Source organism: Sinocyclocheilus anshuiensis, unplaced genomic scaffold (genome assembly GCF_001515605.1).
Source record: "Sinocyclocheilus anshuiensis isolate Anshui unplaced genomic scaffold, SAMN03320099.WGS_v1.1 scaffold446, whole genome shotgun sequence".
Taxonomy (NCBI): domain Eukaryota; kingdom Metazoa; phylum Chordata; class Actinopteri; order Cypriniformes; family Cyprinidae; genus Sinocyclocheilus; species Sinocyclocheilus anshuiensis.
The window spans coordinates 3,480,969-3,504,220 of NW_015544247.1; the positions used below are offsets into that span (position 1 = coordinate 3,480,969).

At 35.3% G+C, this 23,252-nt stretch overlaps 1 protein-coding gene across 1 annotated transcript; it reads left to right on the forward strand.

The window, feature by feature from the left end:
* Positions 1–4,997: 4,997 nt before the first annotated feature.
* Positions 4,998–22,354, forward strand: LOC107697691 (protein eva-1 homolog A-like). The gene is made up of 4 exons (XM_016498485.1): positions 4,998–5,389; positions 17,432–17,475; positions 20,374–20,496; positions 21,653–22,354. The coding sequence occupies exons 3-4, from the start codon at positions 20,409–20,411 to the stop codon at positions 22,021–22,023; spliced, it is 459 nt and encodes a 152-aa protein (XP_016353971.1). The 5' UTR covers positions 4,998–5,389; positions 17,432–17,475; positions 20,374–20,408; the 3' UTR covers positions 22,024–22,354.
* The last annotated feature ends 898 nt before the right edge of the window (positions 22,355–23,252 follow it).

Genomic DNA, 23,252 nt, shown 5'->3' on the forward strand with positions numbered 1-23,252 from the left:
CTTTTGTCTTCCTTCCCTCAGGCAGAGGCATTTGATCCTTGTTGTGCCTCTCTTGATTCATTCATGTCTTTTTGGTTACACAAAATACCTACAGAGTTTATCCCAGGGGTAGAGCTTGATGGGAATTCAAATTTTCCGGTCTCGGTCGGGGGGGGGGTGGTAATCCTTCCTAATGACTTAAACAGACACAGAGTTCAACTTCTGTTAAAACAAAGGCTGAACATTTTAATGGGAGTTGCTGAATACATATATTTCGCCTCATCCTGAACTTTTGATTTCCTATCGGATTTCTCCATCTTATGAGTCACAAGGTAGAATTATATCATCAGCCCTATTTCTACCATTACATCGTACAGAGAGCCTTTTGCGTCAGTTCAGAAGATTACTCAGAAAGAATCCAAAGAGCACGTTATAAGCAAACAAGACATTTAAAGGGATAGTTCAATCAAAAATGAACATTCTGTCATTATTTACTTATACCTCAATTACCCGTATGAATTTCTTTCTTCTGTTGAACACAAAAGAATGTATTTTGAAGAATGTTGGTAACCAAACAGTTGGCGGTAGCCATTGACATCCATGATATTCTTTTGTTTAACAGAAGAAAGAAACTCAAACATGTTTGGAACATCTTAAGGGTGAGTAAATGATGACAGAAATTTTTTTTGGGGGGGGTGAACTATCCCCTTTAAGAGTAAAACGAATTCAAACATATATACTTGTAGTTTGCATTTTTATAAAAAAGTTTAATTGAAACATTTACTATGTTCCAAAGAGCATGTCAACCCTTCTTTGTTTTCAATATTTCAAATCCTTAATGTTCTGTTTACTACCAGGTTTAAACTGAATCCCATCTCTTCAATGTGACTCTTGAGCCCCGCTGTACACTGAGGTAATATTGGTCTGCTAGCTTTACAGAGTCCATATTTTTGTGTCATGCCAAAAGGATGTGATTAATTGTGTGTCTCCTGGCGAGGCTGTTAGACAGGAGAGAGTTAAGGGCACTCAGGTCTAATGCACTCTGACTGTACTGTCAACTCTATGCTAACACGCTATCTGGAGGCAACCAGAGCAGGACTCCAAATGTCAAGCACTGTTAAAGTAACTCCACATCCAGTGCTGCAGCCATGCTCTGAATCCTAATCTCTTTGTTTATTTGATTGCTTTTATATATACATTTTGGAACAAGTAAATTATGCTCATCTATCTCTTAAATATGGTCACAGATTTAAACATGAGTGTGAATGTTTGTGTATATCATATATATGTTTCAATTTAATGTAAACATACACATTTTAATAATACATTCAATTCTTTTATTCAGTGGTCTCAAAGGCAATATAATTTTTTCTTGCGTATTTCTAAAAGTGAGAGTTTTTAAAGATGTTCAGCTAATGTAATATCAATAAGAAAAGCATCACCAAGACATTTCATGTGAAAGCAGACATAGCCAGCAGGAAAAGTAGGAAATAGGGCATATAAATGCTTGGGTGGGCATTGTTCAGGCAGCCTGTCATGAGACCAGAATAGCTTCATCTCCAAGCACTTTGTAGGCAGCATTTTCCCCCCACAAGATGCACATTTTTATTTTGTAATTATTAATAATAATAATGTAAAACACAATAAGCTCCCATTGGTTAGCGTTAGTTATTGCATTATCTAACTTCAATTAACAATAAACAATACATTTGTTACAGTATATATTAATCTTAGTTAGTTAATAGAAATACAACTGTTCATTCCAGGTTCCGTTTTTTTGAGATTTATACATCATCTGAAAGCTGAATAAATAACAATAAATTGTTAGGATAGGACAATATTTGGTCGATATATAACCACTTGAAAACCTGGCATCTGAGGGTGCAAAAAAAAAAAAAAAAAAAAAATCAAAATATTGAGAAAATCCCCGTTAAATTTGTCCAAATGAAGTTCTTAGCAATGCATATTACTAATCAAAAATTAAGTTTTGATATATTTACCATAGGAAATTTACAAAATATCTTCATGGAACATGATCTTTACTTAATATCCTAATGATTTTTGGCATAAAAGAAAAATCGATAATTTTGACCCATACAATGTATTGTTGGCTATTGCTACAAATATACCCCAGCGACTTATGACTGGTTTTGTTGTCCAGGGTCACATATAATCTAGCATATATTATGGATACAGAGTTCTATATCACACACAAAACATTTTTAAATGCTGACACATTCCAAAGTTTTATTAGTCTGTATGGAGAGTGTCCCATTTCCTAGTACAGTAAAACAACTTTGAGGATTTATTTATTAACTGAACTGAAAATATGTCCTTGTGGCTGCTAACTTCAACTTTATTAATAGGGATCCTCTCCACCCTAATAAATCTTACTTTTCTTTAACATCACAGAAGGCAAACTACAGGTAGGTCAACCTCAAATGCATTTTCTGTATGTAGTTAAGCTTAAGATGTAAGATTAAAATGTTACACTATTAAATTGATGAAATATATTGACATCAAAATCTTTTTTGTCTGTGTGATGCACAGAATAAAAATAATCAATGTTATAACCCACACACTTGAACTGAACACTGATGAAAGCCCTTCTAATTGTGGATGCACTGTATTAATGTATTTAATACAGTTTCATATTGTGATTTTTCCAGTGCTGACCCATCAGAGGCTCTGTGTCAAATGCAGGCACACCCCATCAGCCCTGGTTAGTTGACTCTGGGCAGCAGGGCAATAAAGGCCAGCACATGGGGCCTGAATGACTGATGCTGAATTGTACTGCTTCAGCAGACCCTTACGCCCGTTGTTTCAGCAGGAACACAACAGGGGGATGGGATGTATAGTTAAGGATGTGTTTTATGCTTATATCCATTGGAAAGTTCATTTTGAATCGCAAAGCTGGTAAGTCATAATGGTTCAGTGTTTTTATTGGTTTAGACCCTAAAGGCATTTTTACATGGTTTAGTTAAGTGCATTGATTTTTTTTTTTTTTTTATATTATTTTCACTTTGTGGCATCGTCAATATGGTTTTTGCTGTAGATTTAATCTTTAGCCCGGCAAAGATTTCCTCATTATTTTTTCCCGGAGATGCTCCAGCGTTACGTAAAGCTTTTGAACAATCACGCTAATCAAATCATCTCCATGAGTGAGTTTGGACTTCAGTAGCTCTGCAATCTGCTACATAATGTGCCTTCAGAATCTGTAGATCTCATCTGGCAGAGCACGGCTCTGTCTCTCTGCTTTTATTCGCTCACGTGGTCTCATGTGCTGTTGGTGAACTATTAACATGCCCATTAAATACTTAATTACCTTCCCTGGGAAAAGCGGTTTTCTCAATCATGACGGCCCCATTAAGTTTAACTGGTTAGTGGCAGTGTTTTTCAACCTGTTGAGAATTGAAAATAAAAGACAGGCATGACAACAATGTATACAGAGCTCATTGTTTTCCATTGTTTGTTTATAACTGGTTATCTCTACTCGAATAGCTTTATTACCAGCTATTAACTAGTCAGGTTATCAATAGACATTTCACTTGAGATATGACAACACTCAGCTACTCTTTGATCATGCGCTCTCATGCAATATTGCAACTACACTTTGTTGTGCAAATTTGACACTTTTTTAGTCACTTTCCTTATCTCAACATTGATTCAGATCACATTTCAGACTCTGTTCATTAGTGATTTTGCTTGGTTTTAACCATAGTTCTTTCCTGTCACATTTATAATTGTATAAACTGACTTTGATCATTTCATGGATGGTGGTGGTGGAGTTGTTAGAAGATCAGGCTGAGCGATCAAAAGCTCAAGTCTCAATCACAGACAGACAGCTATAGTGGTTCCTATCAGATTAGAGCTAGATGGTTTCATTGGGAGGGGGAGACAGGTCAAAGACTATCTAAAGCTTTTATGGTCTATAAAAGCAACAAACTCAGCTTAGTGAGTGTGCTCAAAGGTCATGGGAATGCTCATTGTTTATACGGACAAACGTGGGTTTAAAAGCATGAAATAATTTTTGTTAAACAGTCAAGACAAAAGCATTTGGAAATGTAAGCCACATTTTTTTAAATAATGTATTAATTTCATTGCATTTAATAACATTTCAAGTGGCATCTGTAAACAAATGATGCTAGGCTTTTTCTTAGAACTAAGTTCACTTTTTAGTGATATTTTTTTTTGGTCCTAAAGTCACATTTAGTGAATATGACAATGACAAATTCAAAAGTTTAGGGTCAGTAAAATGTTTTGAAAACTGCTATACATTTTGTAGGATTCTTTTATTAAGAGAAAGTTAAAAAGAACAGCATGTATTTGAAATAGAAAAAACTTTAACATTATAAATGTTGTTACTGTCACTTTTGATCAATTTAATTCAACATTGCTAAATAAGTGTCTTAATTCTTATAAATAAATAAAAACTTTTAAATGGTATTCCGTTTCCTTCAAGTTCACACAGATGTCCTACAGGCAACCACAGATGTAGTTTGTCACATTAACTATGAACATGATCCACTAACATTTCATAACTAGAAAGTGTCAGAATACTTATAATTTTCAACAGTATATCTATTGTTTTTTTATTAAAACCTAGCAAACTCTCTTTAAAAGTGCACTTGTGCTATTCTTCTTTCAAATAAAAGCCACTTGATATCATATTTTGATACATTGCAAAGAAATTCATACATTATTAACTGTGGCTTATGTCTAATATATTCTGTGGCCACTCTGTGTTTTTCATGGCTGTTTGATGGTCATGCATTTTAATGAGCATGAATTTTCTTTGAATTTCACTCCTGTACACATGCACACACATACATGTGTAGAAAAATGCTTTTTTTCCAGAGAGCCTCAGGGCAGAATTCCCAGCAAAAGTTAACAGGCAAATTCCAAGTCCAGGCTGAATGAAATTCCCATGTCATGTCGTGTTCTCTACTAGTCGTCTAACCATCCCCCTCCTTCTGCTTCTTTTCCAGACTCCCTCCCTCCCTCCCTCTCTCCAGAGTTCCATTCTGACTCGTCTGTGTCTGTCAATGTGGTGAATATTTCTGCCTCCTGCCTTCTCCGTGTCACATTCCAGCTTCCAGGGCACAGCGTCCTCCTGACATGGGTTATAAAGAGAAGCACAGCTCCAGTATGCATCCGCATATGGCGTTATTATCACCTTTTACCTCCAGTGACTTTTTTGAACTGTTTTGAATAGGCAAACAGACTCTCTAGGAGAATTTACCTTTCCTTTTTCTTCCTTCCTTCTTTGAGTTTTTTTTTCCTACTTGAATGCAATCTCACTTACACAGAAAGCTCACTTATAAACAGTGGAATACTCAAGTAAAACAGTGTTTTACGGCTTCAGCTCAGATGTGTGTGCATGGACAAGAAAAAGGACAGAATACATTGGGTGAGTTTGAGTGCAACTGAATTATGATCATGTTGTCATTATGATTGTGCATTTACAGTTACTCATTAAACTAAATGAAATGAGTTACACTTATTAAATAAATATATATTATTATATATTTTTATATATAATATTATATTATATAATATATAATTTTAATACAAATATTATATTATATTATATTATATTATATTTTATTTTATATTAAAAGCTGCTTCATAGGTCCTTTACTGCCCAGTTGCTTTAAAGTTTTTAATAACCCAGTTTTCACAAGTGGAATGTCAATTGTGTATTGACTACAACTGTAATATTAATATATATGAATATAAAAAAGTGAGGTTCTCCTCAACACAATTCAATGCATTTGATTGCATTTCTCCTGCCTCTTGCCATATATACAGATATGATATAAATCTAGTAATCTACCGTATTAATATTTGCCATAATGTGGCTGAGAGCTCACTAGGAAGATGATTTATGGAAGATGTAATTGCACAACACACCAATGTCCTAACTGCAGATGTTTTTTTTTTTTTTGGGGATAAAATAGTCATCTCAATTGCAAAGTGCCAGATTATCTATATTCACAGGTGTATATTAGACTGAAAGTCAGTTCATCAGACTCAGGTGGGGGGTTTGTGAGTGAGCGCCATGTTGAAGTTGAAAGGGAACACCTTTGCTCTCTGTGTTAAATAAAAGCTGTTCAATGACTCTCAGGGGTTCTGGACTCTGTTTGAACAACAGCACGCTTGCAGGATTTCCTTTAACACTTCACATTAGATTGATGTCTTTCTCTGCTCAGGAGGGCCGAACAGGGTCAACATTGTCCCTCGAGCACAACCAGACACCCACTGAGACTGAAACAAAACCTAAATGTTGATTATGGCTGTTTGTAGACACTTTGTAGAATTACCTAAACAATTAAAGCAAGTTTTGGGTATTTTTTGTGGATTTTTGATTAACACTTTACAATAAGGTTCAGCTCAGTACCATTAGTTAACACATAATGTATCACGCATTAACAATAAACAGCATCACTTATTAATCTAGGCTAATGTACAAACATAATATTGTTGATTGTTAATTCATGAGTGTTCATAGTACATTAGCCAGTACTAATTTCTACACCGTGAAATGTTAAAGTGTCCCTATTATGGGTAATGAAACTTCATATTTTGGTTTTGGGAGTCCCCAACAACAGGTTGAGATGCATGCAAGGTCAAAAAACTCTTTCATTGTCTTATAATATGCATTTATTTTTACCTTACTTGCTCAATGACTCCCAAACGATTCGCTCAACTATTCATTTTTCCAAACCCCTCCTTTGCATGACGCTAATCTGCAGTGATTGGTCCGATTGGTCTCATTTTCATTTCATCATGCCTGTAATGCCTGATAAAGCAGCGTTTGTGAGCTCAGTGCTGCTTTGTGTACAGCTGTTACCAGGGAAACATTCTTTTTCATTCAGCCCAATGCGAAAAGACCAACAAGTGGGCGGGCAATATGCTAATGTTTCATGTTGACGTCAAAATAAAACGGCTTGGGATTCGTTTTAAAAATGACTCGTTTCAATGATTCAGAGTCGACTCTTTCTTTTGAGAGACAATAACTTTACACGGTGCACTTTCAGATTTAAAACTTTGCAGGATGTTTTCATTCACTTAGAGCTGTGTTACACACTGCATGAAAGGTAATTTTCAAAAATCCATAATAGGATCCATAATCCAAATCCATAACAGAAATTAAACTGCTGTAGTAAAAGTAATTTAATTTTCAGCTACTAAATTAACATACTGAATCTAATTGCAAAATGTTGATACTCTTAATTAGTATTTAGACAGAAATTGCGTGTAAACATGTAAACACACACAACTGCAGGCCCAGATACCTCAATTAGGATGTTTAGCATAATAATTTGAGCTAACAGAAGATTCTCTGTGCTGGTCACCGGAGTCAATGGAGAGGAAGTCATTCCTCCTATTCTATACCTCTATCCTCAAAAACACAAAGACCTCAATGTCTAAACCATAATTGAACTATTAGCTAATAGCTACCTAGCCAATTGTTAGAATGTGATGTCCTTGTGGCCACGGACCTCATGACTAGAAACAATAATTTCACTCACCTTTAGAGTCTGCCTGCTGTCGCCTGCTCTGGTTCTCAAGGGTCTCCAATAGAAGGACCAGATGTTGGCAGGACTTCCTGCCACTCTAGTGGTCTCAGACAGCTGATTTGTGTCAGCTCCTGTCCCGCTCCTAGAGCAGTAACCGTGGGGCCAGTGGCCCTGAACACACACTGGGCGGCATTGTTCAGTGAAACAGGCTGGACACACAGGATTCAAACAGGTCTGAGTTGAAGTAAGTGTAGTGACCAGTGACTTAAAACTGAATGGTCATGTTGTTCCAGACCTGTATGACTTTCGTTCTCCTGTAGAAACACAAATGGAGATATTTAGTAGAATGTTCTTGCTGCTCTTTTCTGTTCATTGAAAAAATACAGTAAATATAGGGCCCGTCCAGATCCATAAAAGATAAAAAGCACTGTATAATTCCTATAAAAGTATTTGAAAAGTAGTTTGTGTCACAATGAATAACATTTTATCACCAGCATGTTTTTAGATATTTCTTGTTGTCTGTTTATTATGCTCCGTTTCATGCTTTTTTTTTTCCATGTTTTAGCTGTCCTCCAAACTTAATTTAATCTTTTCCCTGTTGGTTTGGCTGGTTGAAGTCACTATGCACCATTATAATGGAATTCAACAAAGTGGAAAAAGCCTTCTGTCAGTATGAATCAGGCTCAATAATACACAAGACTCTGGCAGCGAGCATGTGGTATTTTATGAGCTCCTATGCGATTAAACTCAAGGATTTGCCTATGTTTTGTATGAGATATGTGTTTTATGCCGCACTATGGCCGGCCTATCGCATGCCTTCATGATTCAGCATACAGCAGCTCTGCCAATGGGCTGCAGTTAAGCAATTAAAAAGAAAACAAGAACAAGTGGCTATGGTTAAAACGAAAAACGCAAGAAGCAAACTAAAAACAATGGGCCTTTGTGTTATCTATTTTAAGGTTTACGTCATTTTAAAACAAGCCTGCCTCAAAAATTCAATGCATTGCTTATCATTTTCAAATGTTTCAAAAGTCTTAAGGTCTTTGCACATTGAGTCTGAAATTCTCATCAGAATTTTTGCACGTTAAAAAATAAATATGACCACACGTTGTGCACGTTTACACACTGCCTCTGAAACGTTCGTACGTCATAATAAAAAAAAAAAAAAAAAAATCGTATCAGGTTCGATTTTCTGCATTTTCGTATCTGTAGCAAGCATTTTGATAGGAAAAGATGACGAATATGAAAAATTTCGGACTCAGTGTGCAAAGACCTTTACTCTATGACAATAAAAAACCATTCACATGCACAGAATGTGTTTTTGCATTCCACTGCACAACCTTCCATTGTTTTATGTAAACATCGACTAAATATGCGTAAGACAAACTAAACTTCTTAAAAAAAGTATCTCTAGATTTGAAGAATGTACTGGTTGGAGGTGCAACATGTCTACTACACCACAAAACAACTACACTATGCATCAAAGCGAATGTTCAAATGTGTTGTTGAAATCAGCACACATGCAACGAGCACCTCAGAAACAGAAAAATACAACTCTTTACTGTTGACAACTTGATGCACTGCGAAGTGACACATCTAGTGTAGACAGACAGCTTTGTTGATCATAATGGGTTTTATTTGCTTTTGACAGGACATGCAGCTTGTGTGAAGTCAGCACGCCACATTACAATTCTGAAGGCATTTCATAGCTTCAGACCTCATTAATTATAGTAGTTAAAATAGTTCAAAACTTCACTTAATTATGTGTTCTGTGAAAGAAATTCATATGGGTTTGGAAGATGTGATGTGAGTAAATAATAAAAGAATTTTAATTTTATAGACACTAACCCTTAATAAGTCTTTCATGAGCTTGTGTGGTGAACAAGTTCAGCATAATAAGACCCCAAATGCTTTTAACAGTCCTGTGGCAGTCAGGAAGTCTAATCTGCATTAGAAACTGATCATAGTTTCTGTTCAAGCTTGATCTTGCATAAATATGGTAATACTTAGCATCTGTCCACACAGACAGTTTCTTTCCTAGTGAAACAGATTGGTTAATGTCTGATGTTAACAGAGCTGACTCTTTGACCTATAATTATGAAGAAGCTAATTGTTTAATTCTGAGCCAGGTGTACGTCGCCTCTAGCAGATCAACTGTGCAGGCAACAGTTCAGCTGTTCGCTACTAACCACAATGGCTTCCTTTTCTTTCAGAACTGAAGATTATTTTACACGCAGTGTAGCAAGTGACTTCAGCCAGTTGTTTTAATTTGTTGGGGTTCTCTTGAAGATTAACCAATATTTTTTGGGAGGCAACTAACACAAATGCAGAGTATATGATTTTTCTAAGATGGAAATAAAATTGCAAATGAAATAAATGATCAAGTGTCCTTCATAATCGTCAAATAGGCCTCTCAGGTACCTGATCAAAGACGATACTGTGTACCATGTGCGCTACGATGGTAAGAGGACTGGCTGAATGTTTGTTTGTTTATCCTGTGGGGTCTGCTCTAAATGTGTGTGCATGCGCTTCAATGTTCATGTGATCTGTCAATAAGAACATAATCTGGCCTCCAGCTTACTTACGTGGTAAAGCTAGGTCTGTGTTCTCAGAGACAGGACTTTTGTGAAGGACAGTGGAATGGTATGAAGCTTACAAGGTATACATTATTACTTTAGTATAGAGCCCTGCACATGACATGCAGACAAAAATATATTTATTGTGGCCACAAATTTAGATAATAAATTTAATATTTAAATATTTAAAAAATAAATTTAGAATTTATTCCCTCGTATTATTAATTCACTCCCTACCTTTAGTTAAATCATGGCCACAGATGAAGAATTCATCAGACAATTTATTAATTGGTTCTCTAGATCTTTTTAGTAAATGTAGCCACGTTGTACTAATTTGCTCCCTCATTTTGATTTCATTAAAACGAGGGAACAAATTAGTACAATTTAGCAATGATTTACTAAAACAAGGGAACGACTTGGGACAATATGATTTAAAGTGAGGGAACGAATTAATAAATTGTAAGATGAATTATGCACAATGCATAATTAATTGCACAATGTGGCCACGTTTTAATAAAACGATGGAAATTAGTTGGTATAATGTTGTCATGATTTACTAAAACGAAGAAACTAATGAATACAATGTGGCCACGATTTAATAAAATGATGGTAACTAATTAGTAACAAGGCCACGATTTAATAAAACAAGGGAGTGAATCAGTACAACTTGGCCACAATTTACTAAAACGATGGAAACTAATTAGTATAACCTGGCCACGATTTACTAAAATGAGGGAACAAACTAGTACAATGTGGCCACGATTTAAAGGGGTCATATGATGCGATTTAAATTTTTCCTTTCTCTTTGAAGTGTTACAAGCTCTTGGTGCATATTAAACCGCATAAACACATTTCATTACACCAAATACACAAAATAATGTTCTTTGATAATAATCATATGACCCCTTTAATACAATAGTAACTGATTAGTACAACGTGGCAAAGAAAACGAGATAACAAATTCTTAATCCATGGTTATGATTAACTAAAATGAGAAAATTAACAATACTTTTGTTATTGTGGCAACAATACTTTTGTCCCCCACATCATGTGTGGGGCTCTGTACTTTAGTGTGAGTATTATTATTATTTGAAATGTAAGCTTCACCATTACTGGTTTAAAAGATTTATTTATTTTTATTTTTTTTTTTACATGGCTCAATAGCCTCTGGTCATATGTTTCTGCTTGAACTACTGCTGTACTTATTTTATGCCCATATGGAGGTTGTGCATTTCAAGAATAATTACCCATAACCCCAAACTTAAAGAAACGTTCACTTGAAGATAGGATTCAACTGGGAATGCTGTGCCAGTCACTTAGAGCCAAGGTACACAGAGCCGTAAAAACACAGAACACACACGGACATCCCTTGGGACCGGTTTGAACATAGTTCTCCACTAAAGTGCTCAAAAAAAAAAAGAGGTGATTCTACTAAAAAAGTCTCTTTAGTCAAAATCTTCGTTCTGTTTCCAGGAAGCCAGCCCTAAATGAACTCATCATGTTTTCTTGCTGTAACAGCAAAAACCAGCAGCATGTTAAACACGGCTCTCCTAAGCACCCACTTTTCTCTCATAGTGGTTATGGGTCAAAGAAACTGATGCTAAATCAGTACAAAAGGGCAACATCCTTCAACAGACCTCTGTTTTCCATCTAACTAAATCTCTCATCATGACAACAAATAGTTAAATGTGGCATTATAAAAACAGTTCTGAAAAGAAAACGTCTAAAGTGACATCAAATAATATAGCGTTCTGTCCGTCTCTCTTCTTTTCTAGGCAGCTGAGGTATGGAAAAGCTGTAGTTTCCCATCTGTGTGGGGTTAAGTACATTTAGGTCCTCCAGTTCCACTGTTCTGCTTCACTGAGCTAACAGAGGCTGAGCTGGAGAGAGCTGAGACTGGCCCTGCATTCTGAAACCTAATATTAGAGAAGAAAAAAAGCAAGGGAGAAAAAAAAGAAAAGAAAAAAAAACAAGGCAGAGAGGAAGTGTAGCATTAAGGCTGGCAAATGAATCTACCCAAAGTCATGTTTTGTGATTATAATGAGGGTGAAGCGGTGTGGCGCAGGCAAATGAGAGTGAAATAAATCATGGCTGTATTTAGGATCTCAGGTCCTAACATGAAATGCTCAGTAATACAGATTTAATTCTGTTTTAAGTTCTGGTATTTTTCAGCTAAGTTTTTCAAGATCATATCTCTAAAAGACCCTATAAAATTGAAATTGGACTTTTGTTACGTGAGTATTTTTGCTTTGGATATGCAAGTGCACCTCTGAAAGTTGACAAATGCTTCTATATATAAAATGTATAGTCTTTCTTTAAGTAAAACGAACCAAAATACTAATACTAATACTAAGTGCTCTTTAGAATGACAATGTCTATCCAATAAATCTTAAAATATCACAGGAAATGTATTTATTTATATTATTTCATAATTTTAATTAAAAAAAATACTATTTAAAACTTAAAAGTTATTATTTATAATTTTTAGTAACTAAATTAGTAAATCATGGAGCTTATCAATTTGTATATGTATAAAGTGAACAATATAGAAGATTTAATATGAAATATGATTTAATATGAAACATGAAATTGTTATTTGAATATTAATGTTTAACAGTATATGTTCAATAAGAGATTGAAAGTCAATCCTTTTCCCGTTAAAAACTGAATACATCAAATAAAAATCATAATAGAAAACAACTTCTGTTTATCCTTTGTGTAGAAGATAAAGACTAGAGCTTAGTTACTGAAAAATGTTAAAAGCGTTGCTTCCTGTTCTTTTTAAATGACAGTGTCTCTGTAAATGTGCACTTCAGTTTAGTCTATAAACCATGCAGGCTCATAGTGGATTAGGTGAAGTGAATTATTAGGCAGAGTCAAATGTGTGTGTGGGATTATGTGATCAGACATAGACATTTTGAGCATTCATATGTGCCCTCTCTCGTAATCTTCCTTTATGAGGTGTGAGGAGATTGAGTGGTTTGTGGTTACAACCTCTGGATAGGATAAAAATTGAACGATACTAAAAAAACAGTCATTAGTGGTGGGAATTCAGTTTGCTTCATGTCTGATGGAATGCTCACACTCACTCATTTTACTCTGTATATATTTGAGGGGTTTGATTATATAGCAAAGACAAGACTAGTGGAGGGATTCCTTTGTTTTACACTCTCTTTGTCTTATACTCATGTATGTATGCATTGTCATACATCTTATATCTTTCTTTCTCTGAATATTGTAAGCAGAGCTCCATTTTGTCATTCCTTCTGATCAGAAACAGCTGTTGGAAAACTGTATGTTGTCCTCTATTTTTAAACATTTCCTCTAAAAATAGATATCTGAAACTCCCTAATGAATCTTTTTTTGTGAGGACTAGTTTAATCTCTCTCTCCTATGAAAACAATGATGAAGTCTCGGTAACTCCCTCTGCTCTTTCATTTCTCCGCTGGATCTCATAAGTTCATGATAAACAGACCCCAGCGAGAGGACATATTTTTATAAGGCCACTTCATAAGGACAATAAGAGGCTCCCTCTGATATTTAGGGATTTAAATGGTCTTGCACTTGTACGCAGTTTGTATCCTAATCCTCTGATGAAAAAGTTTATGTAATGTTTTTTCCACAAGATGTGGTCTGTTTCTGTTTATTTTCATGCTGAAAGAAAAGTTTGTAGGAAACTCTTTTTTTAGCAGTCAACATTTAGCATGTGGAAAAGCAGGACTTTTAACCGATTCTTATAGTAAAGTTTAGTATAGTATAAAAAAAATATTAATTAAAGTCAGTGGGGTCTAAAGTTGTTACTGACTTTTACTGAATGGGAAAAAAAGGAGAAACATTCTTCAAAATATATTTTCCCACAGAAGTATAAAAGTCATACAGGTTTGCATTGAAGGTGAGTAAATGATACCAGAATTTTCATTTTTTGGGTGAACTATTCCTTTAATAACTCAAAACACACTTGCAAACTGCACCTGTTTACCACTCCACCTGTTTGTTTGTTTGTTCTTGAAGAATTGACACGGATGGCACAGGAAAATGCCTGGCCAGCTAAAAGTGACCTGCTTGGTCAACAATGCTTTGCAGCAGGCTGGTTGGCATGCTTGTGGGAGGTCTAGTTGACATTGACTCATTTTAACCCTGGCTGTGAATACTAATGACAGCAGTTGTGCACCCATTATTGTCTCAACTTAAATATCATGTTATAGTTTACATTTACATTTAGTCATTTAGCAGACGCTTTTTATCCAAAGCGACTTACAAATGAGGACAACAGAAGCAATCAAAATCAACAAAAAAGCATAAGTTATATAAATATAAGTTAAATATAGTTGAGAAACAGGTGCTTGGATTCCTGTTAAAACTATTAGAGCCTGGAAAAGTAAAATAAGTTTGTTATTTGTGACTATGCGAGAGTTGAAACGAGAGAACAGCCACGCTGCTCAACTTGTTCAATGAGGAACAACATAATTTTAAAGTGACTTGTTTGCTTGACATCTATTTGTGAAGTCAAATGAAAGAGTATTGGCTCATGCCAGCTTTGAAGCTCAGGTTTGGCTCGGTGTCTGATTAAAGCCAGGCTCCGTTGGTCAAGGCCCTGAAATACTACAGCCTGCTGGCTTCAATAAAGCCCTGCCAAAAATGAGCTGCTGCTTTCTTCTCTTGATTGCGGTACATAATGGTGGTTCCATCCGGAGAACAATGGTGAAAACTCTCTCAAAGTATTTGAATGGACAATTCTAGGGAAACATAGTGGTGTAATTAATTAAAAAATTATGGGACCTGTGACTAAGCTTCACAAAAACAATTTTCTGATGAATGTATTTAGGCATTACAACAGATAATGAGGCATGTGCTGAAAAATGGATTCAGAGTTTTCTTTCAATGACTTACTAATGTTTACACTGCATTGTTTGAAGCCAAGCCTGTCGGTCAAAGAATACATAATAGTAGAGACTCGATATCAGTCATACCTAATTCAATTTAATAATATTTAAAGAAATAGTTCACCTAAAAATCTAAATTTGCTAAAAATGTACTCACACTCAGGCCATCCAATATGTAGATGAGTTTTAATTTGGAGAAATTTAGCATTACATCACTTGCTCACCAATGGATCCTCTGCAGTGAATGGGTGCCATCAAAACAGCTGATATAAAGATCACAATAATCCACACAACTCCAGTCCAGTCCATCAATTAATGTCTTGTGAAGTGAAAAGCTGCATGTTTGTAAGAAAGAAAATCCATCAAGATGTTTTAACTTTCTGGCTTCCGGCTAAAATTTGAGTCCTTGATCCATAATTTTGATTTCTCCAGTGAAAAAGTTGTCTCGTCTGAATCAGGAGAGAAATATGCACAAGCAAACACTGTTTTCCTGATCATTTGGACATCCAAGATGTTCATGTCTTTTTTTTCTTCAGTCGAAAAGAAATTAAGGTTTGTGAGGAAAACATTCCAGGATTTTTCTCTATATAGTGGACTTCAATGGGACCCAACGGGTTGAAGATCCAAACTGCAGTTTCAATGCAGCTTCAAAGGGCTCTACATGATCCCAGCCGACAAATAATGGTCTTATCTAGTGAAACAATGGGTCATTTTCTAAAAAAAAAAAAAGTTTATACTTTAACAACAAATGCTTGTCTTGCATTAGCTCTGCGATGTGAGACTTCACGCATTACATAATCACACTGCAAAGGTCACGTGTGGTTAGCTCTTCGTCTGTGTACTCCGGTTCAAAAAGGTACGGTAGGGCAAAAAACTCCATCTCATTTTCTCCTCCAACTTCAAAATGATCCGACATCATTGTTTTCCTTTTTTTGTAAATGAGTTTGACTTTCTTTGCACGTTCGCTTTGTAAACACTGGGTTGGTTCCACCTACGTCACATGTGTGTGATTACGTAATGTGTCAGGTCGAGCTAGTGCAAGACGAGCATTTGTGGTTAAAAAGTATGTATATTTTTTACTTTTTTTAAATGACCAATCGTTTCGCTAGATAAGACTCTTATTCCTTGGCTGGGATTGTGTAGAGGCCTTCGCAGCTGCACTGAAACGGCAATTTGAAACTTCAACCCCTGGCTCCCATTGAAGTCCACTATATGGAGAAAAATCCTGGAATGTTTTCCTCAAAATATCTTTTCGACTGAAGAAAAAAAGACATGAACATTTTGTATGACATGCGGCGAGTACATTTTCAGGACATTTTTAATCTGGAAGTTAACTAATCCTTTAATGATGGTTTTGTTTCTTACAAACACGCTGCTTTTTACTTCACAAGATGTTAATTGATGGACTGGAGCTATGTGGATTACTTGTGGATTATTGTAATGCTTTCATCAGATGTTTAGACTCTCATTCACTGCTGAGGATCCACTGGTGAGCAAGTGATGTAATGCTAAATTCCCCCTTGCTTTTGATTATCTCTCATTAATTAGTCAAATATTTTCATAAAATAGTTATGCTGTGTAAACTTAAAAAAATCTTTACCACTGAATTCAGTTAATTAAGCTGTTGTAATCATCCTTTTCAAGTTTTAAGATTAAATTACAGCTCTTTCTTAACCTCGTATTGATATTGGAAGAAGTTAAGCAATTTAGATCTATTTTAATATGAAGACAGGATACGACCCATGAGATTTCTGTGGGAAAGAAGGACTTGTCCTGGGAAAAGTCCAGTGCAGTTTCCAAAAACATGAAAGGATATAAACCACAAGAACAACAGTTTAGTCATATACTGTTTTCCAACCAAAAAAATAGCCTGAAGTACAAATAGGGCCACAGATAATGATTTTTCAACTTTACATGTGCATAATTAGAAAGGAATGCTCACTGACTAGTTATCTCTCAATATATTGCTCTCACATCACATCCTGATATGATTCATTCTTACAAGTTCATGTCCTAATTTAGTAAGCAGAAATTTGTGTTTTACGCACTGTGGCTTTCAAATAGTCTGATAATTGGCCTGGCTTAGGCAAACGCCATACAACTTAAACACACATTACTGTTTTTTTTCTTTTGTTTTTCTGTCTAGTTAGGGAGGGTTTTGGTCTTGACTAATCACTGTGGTTGAATGGAGGAGTGTGTGTACCGGAAAAGGACTCATAGTGATACTGTGTGATGTACGATCTCTGACACACACAAACACAGGAACACAGATTGGGAAAGAGAGTTTTTCCACTGAAGGTCTTATCGTAAAGCTGAGGGGGCTGCTCTGTTATATAGATCATTATGACTCATACAGTAGCCCTTCATTTTTTTCTTTTGCTTTGTCCATCAGTTCTGAAGAGCCAAAGGGAGGATGCTGAAGTTTCTTTCTCATTTTGTCTTACTTTCTTTTGTCCTCTTTTCTCTACAGTGTGAGATCGCATAGATGGACCACAATGTATCAACACACTCCAGGTGAGACTAAATTTATAGTGTTAATCAGGGAAAATTAATCACAAATTGTAGTCACAAAACTAAAACACTATCAGTAGATAAAGTACTTGAGTATTAATAATAGTAATTAATTCATGTTGCTGTGATTTTTGTGAGAGAGTACAAGCATTACAGACCGTAGCACTTTGCACCTCTCACGGAGGCTTCACAGTGTTTTGAGTATTTACACCTTAAAATATTGTTTAAACATAAAATTATGGTGCAGAGCCTGGGAAAGATTCATAATTATAAGATAGTAATGAGGGTGAATGTAGAGCGTCGTAATGTAAGATTGCACAGAAGAACAGACCCTTTCCACATATATGGTACAAAATAAGGCTTTAAATTCTTACATTTAGAGATTTAAACAAAATTTTATACAAGCTGTTTAATTTGCTATTGATTTTAAAGTTAGCGATTTTTGCAACATTACATTAATATTATCATATCTAAAACAAACAAAACAAAACAAAAGAAGCAGAACTTTATGTTATAAAAATTTAATAATAAAGATAGTCTGGGCTCAAGATTTTGTTTTGAAAGAAATTATACTTTCTTCAAATAAATGCTGTTCGTTTGAACTTTCTATTTATCAAAGAATCCTACGAATATATCACAGTTTCCACAAAAGTATTTGTTTTCAACACTAATAATAAGAAATAGAGGCTCATGTGACACTGGAGACTGAAGTAATGGCTATTAAAAATTTTAATTGTAATAAATATTTTAAAGTTATTTTAAATTGTAAAAATACTTCATAATTTTTGATCAATTAAACAGTGGCAGGTTACACATAAATTATTTTCATCAAATAAATAAAATTGCCGGGGAGTGAAAACTTTTTTAATTTGAAGATCAGGGTAAATTTAACTTATTTTATCTTCTGGGAAACATGTAACTATCTTCTGTAGCCTCTGAAGGGCAGTACTACATGAAAAAATATGATATTTAGGCAAAATAAGAAAAATGTACACATCTCCATTCTGTTCAAAAGTTTTCACCCCCCAGCTCTTAAAGGAACGCTCCACTATTTTTGAAAATAGGCTCATTTTCCAACTCCCCTAGAGTTAAACAGTTGAGTTTTACTGTTTTCGAATCCATTCAGCCGATCTTCAGGTCTGCGGTAGCACTTTTAACTGTAGCTTAGCATAGATCATTGAATCAGACTCAATGATCTATGCTAAGCTACACCTAAAAGTGCTATGCCAGACCTGGAGATCACCTGAATGGATTCGAAAACGGTAAAACTCAACTGTTTAACTCTAGGGGAGTTGGAAAATGAGCCTATTTTCAAAAATAGTGGAGTGTTCCTTTAATGCATTGTTTTTCCTTCTGGAGCATCAGTGAGTGTTTGAACCTTCTGTAATAGTTGCATATGAGTCCCTCAGTTGTCCTCAGTGTGAAAAGATGGATCTCAAAATCATACAGTCATTATTGGAAAGGGTTCAAATACACAAAAATGCTGGAAAACCAAAGACTTTGTGGGACCTGAAGGATTTTTTCTGAAGAACAGCAGGCAGTTTAACTGTTCAGGACAAACAAGGGACTCATGAACAACTATCACTAAACAAAACAAACACAGCTGTGGATCATTCAGTATTAGGAATTAAGTGGATGTAAACTTTTGAACGGGGTCATTTTTATAAATTCAACAATTTTTTTTTTCTTGTGGACTACATGTAAACATATCACATATATGTGAAATATCTTATTCAGGTCAGTACTAAATAAACAATAGCATGCATTTTGTATGATCCCTCTTATTTTGGGAAAATAATTAACATTTTGCAGATTCTGAAAGGGGGATGTAAGCCTTTGACCTCAACTGTATATATAAAATGGAACGAAAATTTCTTCCTGCAATTATTAAAATGAGTTAATAAAATAGTTTTCACTACAATGAATGAAATATCAGTAATCAGCACATTATGTCAGAATGATGACATTGTTTTATGAATGTAGTCTAATGGTTTGATACAGATACGGTAAAGAAGGTCAATCCATCTGAGGTCGGAGAGGGCAAAAATCACAATTTTAAGGACAAAGACATTTGATGTTTTTAAAATTACCAATGTGTACCTATATTTGTTGGAAGTGCCACCAGTCTAATTCCTCATTTACAGTAAAAGAGGAGCCTGTCTTCCTCTAAGTGAGACAGACTGAGACATTCCATTACACCCACGTGAATGACTGGCCCTGAGTGCCATCTACCTTCAGCCCAGACTATTGCTGAAAAACTCAAGCTTTCTGTCCAACCATCCTGCTACACTGATTCTCTGTTGTTTGTGTTCCAACCTCCTTTGTTTTATAAAATCTTGGGATGAAAGACAAAAACCAGCCAATATGTCCAGGCAATTTGGCAATAATTTACTGGTAAACTTTCCCTGATGCCTAGAAGTGATTTTACGAGGGGGAGGGAGAATGACAGAATGTCAGGGGTAGGATGGCATTCTATAATTAAATCTTTATGAAAGTTATAATTTCTATTATTACTGTCTCAACTGCAATCGTCAATCATCTTGTCAGTGAATAATAATGTATATGTTGAATCAGAATATTTTTATTTGTCTGATCTTGTGTGACAGTTTGATCAGGAGAAATTAAACTTTAGGTTGTTACAATGTCTGTGGTTGCACAGTAAGATATAGCATTATTCTGCTGTTCGGAAATTTCCAGCCTGTCTGTAAAAATAGTTTTCTCTGACATGAGGTTATGGTACAGCCTAAATGTACAGCCAGAAATCCCAATATAATTACACTCTTTAAAACAACATCATTATAAGCTACAGTTCAGCGCTTCTCTTTATAGGGATTTTAAAAAATGAAGGTGGGTTCAGACCGGTTTTAACTTGCGGTCTCTCCCTCTTTTACTTTCTTTCAGTACCACACAATAAGTGACCCAGAGAGCATCTGTGGATGAAATGGTTACTCAATGAAAGGCAAGCCACTACTGAGGAGATGTCTTTAGTAAGCAATGCACTGGCTGCTTACTCCTTCATAGCAGGTGAAAACAGGTTTGGTACACTACACTAACAGCCCCAAAATTATACTCTGTACTAAAGCTGGGCGATTAATTGAATTTTATCTTCAATTACAATTTTGTCTTCCAACAGTTGAACAAAAGATAATCTTGTGAATAATCATAAGATAACAGCGCCACATTCCTTTTAGCGATGATGCTTATACTTTGGTTATACGATGATGGTTATATCTACATTGGCACTCCTTGCTTTACATGGCAAAAAATTGTTAAATTTATTTTATGTAACATTTTAGATGTTTGTTTTTTTATATAATCTAAACCTTTTATATATATTTTTTGATTTCTCAGTAGTTTTTACTGAAAACTACTAATCATTAATATATATATTATATTTAAAGTACAAGGAAATCCACTGTGAAGAAGAGGGGAAAGAAACTTTCACTTTAATCGCGATCTCAATATTAAGTAAAATAATCAATTTTTGCCAGAATTGAGCAGCCTTACTGTACATGCTTCTTGGTAAAACTTTGGGTTGCTCCACATGACTGATTTTTCTTCCCTTTTTTCAGATATTTATACTATTTCAACAATAATAAAATGTATAGAGTATATTATATTAGCCTACACTCTTAAAAAGGATGTGTTAAAAACAACACAACCTGTGTTGTTTCTTAACACACCTCTGTGTTAAGGACAACACATTTTGTGTTACTTTTAACCCAACCATGTGTTCTTCAACTTTCTACACCCTAATGTGTTATAGTTACACAATTTATGCCAATTATGTACTCAAAATGACACAAAACGTGTTTAAATAGCCGACAGAACAAACGTGTTAATTAACAGATCCTTTTTGTATTAAAATGGCTCATTTGAAAGAAATCATGCATAATAAAAGATTATTACTTAGAATTTCATCCTTTAAATGTTTCAATCATTTCAACTTCCTTTATTATCAGGATAGATATGCCACCTGAATGCTTCCATACATACGTACACACATATAGCTAGGCTAAATTCTTAATGTAGAAATCAAAAAGATTACTAAAGAAGAGGTGTGTTCAAGTTATTATGCTTTAAACAAATGATTACAAACCAGGCCTACTTTGTATTCCGTCATAGACCGTAACAGTGGTCCAATGAAAACTGTTACTAACCTTCTGAACTGTTTCTGCAGATCACCCGGAACGGGCGGCACTGTATTTTGTGTGTGGAGTGTGTTTGGGACTGGTTCTCACTCTCATCGCGTTAGTGGTGCAGATCTCCTGTCGAACCGACTGCAAAACGCAACAAGCGCCCAAGAAAACAGGCAAGACTGCGGAGAGCACCAGCGACACGAGCGACAGCGACTCGGACTGGGACAATAACTCCGACCTGTCGGCACGCCGCCACCGGCGCTTTGAACGGACGCTCGGTAACGTGTTCACCTCCGCGGAGGAGCTGGAGCGCGCGCAGCGATTAGAGGAACGCGAGCGGATTATCCGGGAGATCTGGATGAACGGACAGCCGGACATGCCGGCCACGCGCAGCCTCAACCGCTACTATTAAAGTCTCTGAAGCAACGAGGGTTGAGGAAATATTATACAGTAGCTATTAAACATTTTTGTGATACAATAAGGGACTTAAATATGGGAAAAGCTATCATGCTTAAAATACGTTTTGGGACATCTCTTCTGGTGGCACTGGCACTACTAGTGAAGCATTTGTGTTTTTGAAGGTGCACTCAGTACATTTTTTGTTTATGTTGCGCTGATAGTCGTTTTGTACTTATACTGATGACACCTATACTGACACCTCGTGGCATGGATGAAAAAGCAACCTTTTTAGTTAGGGGTAAATGTATGTACATTGAGACGCTTTTTGCCATTGCAATGTCCTAATTAAAAATGTCCTAATTAACTGATAATAACCAGTGTTGGGGGTAACTCATTACAAGTAACGCGAGTTACGTAATCAGATTACTTTTTTCAAGTAACTAGTAAAGTAACGCATTACTTTTTAATTTACAAGAGAATATCTGAGTTACTTTTTCAAATAAGTAACGCAAGTTACTTTATTTTTTCCAATTTATTGACTGACAGCTCTCCTGTCCCCATGTTGAGAGAAATCGGAAGATGTTACTGTAGTTCTAAAATAAATATAAATATGCATTAATTCATCTCACTCACAAAAAAAAACACAGATTCAGTATTCCTCAAAATGAATAAAAATAATGCAACTCAGAATATGACGCAAATCTGCAATAATTAAATGTTAAACAACACAAATATCCTTTATGTATTTAATCCCATTCTATTAACCAATGTCTTTGCTTCTGACCTTCGATGATCCAAAACAAGCAAGCCCTGTCCAGATTTAAAAAGTAACGCGAAAGTAACGTAATGCATTACTTTCCATAAAAAGTAACTAAGTAACGTAATTAGTTACTTTTTTATGGAGTAACGCAATATTGTAATGCATTACTTTTAAAAGTAACTTTCCCCAACACTGATTATAACACAGTAGAAATGCTTTATTCGACGTGATTAATTTATTCCACGAGTGAGTAAGCAACTTCAACAAATGTACACTTGATCTTGCTCCATGTAAAATAAATCAGTTCTTATTAAGTGACTGATTAAACGGTTGACTTCATGATTTTAAATGTTTTAAACTGCTATTAATTTCTTTGTGTAGAACATCAATGAGGGAAAATGACTGAGTTGCACCTTTAATGTAATTTGTTTTAATGAAGAATTCACTTTGACATGTAAAACAGGTGGAGAAAAAATAATATG

What these genes read in the sequence shown, in the direction of transcription:
- LOC107697691 (XM_016498485.1), top strand. Translation starts at nt 20,409, where the DNA reads ATGAAATGGTTACTCAATGAAAGGCAAGCCACTACTGAGGAGATGTCT. An exon ending in TGCTTACTCCTTCATAGCAG is followed by an intron (nt 20,497 to 21,652) that starts GTGAAAACAGGT and finishes CTGTTTCTGCAG; the next exon opens with ATCACCCGGAACGGGCGGCA.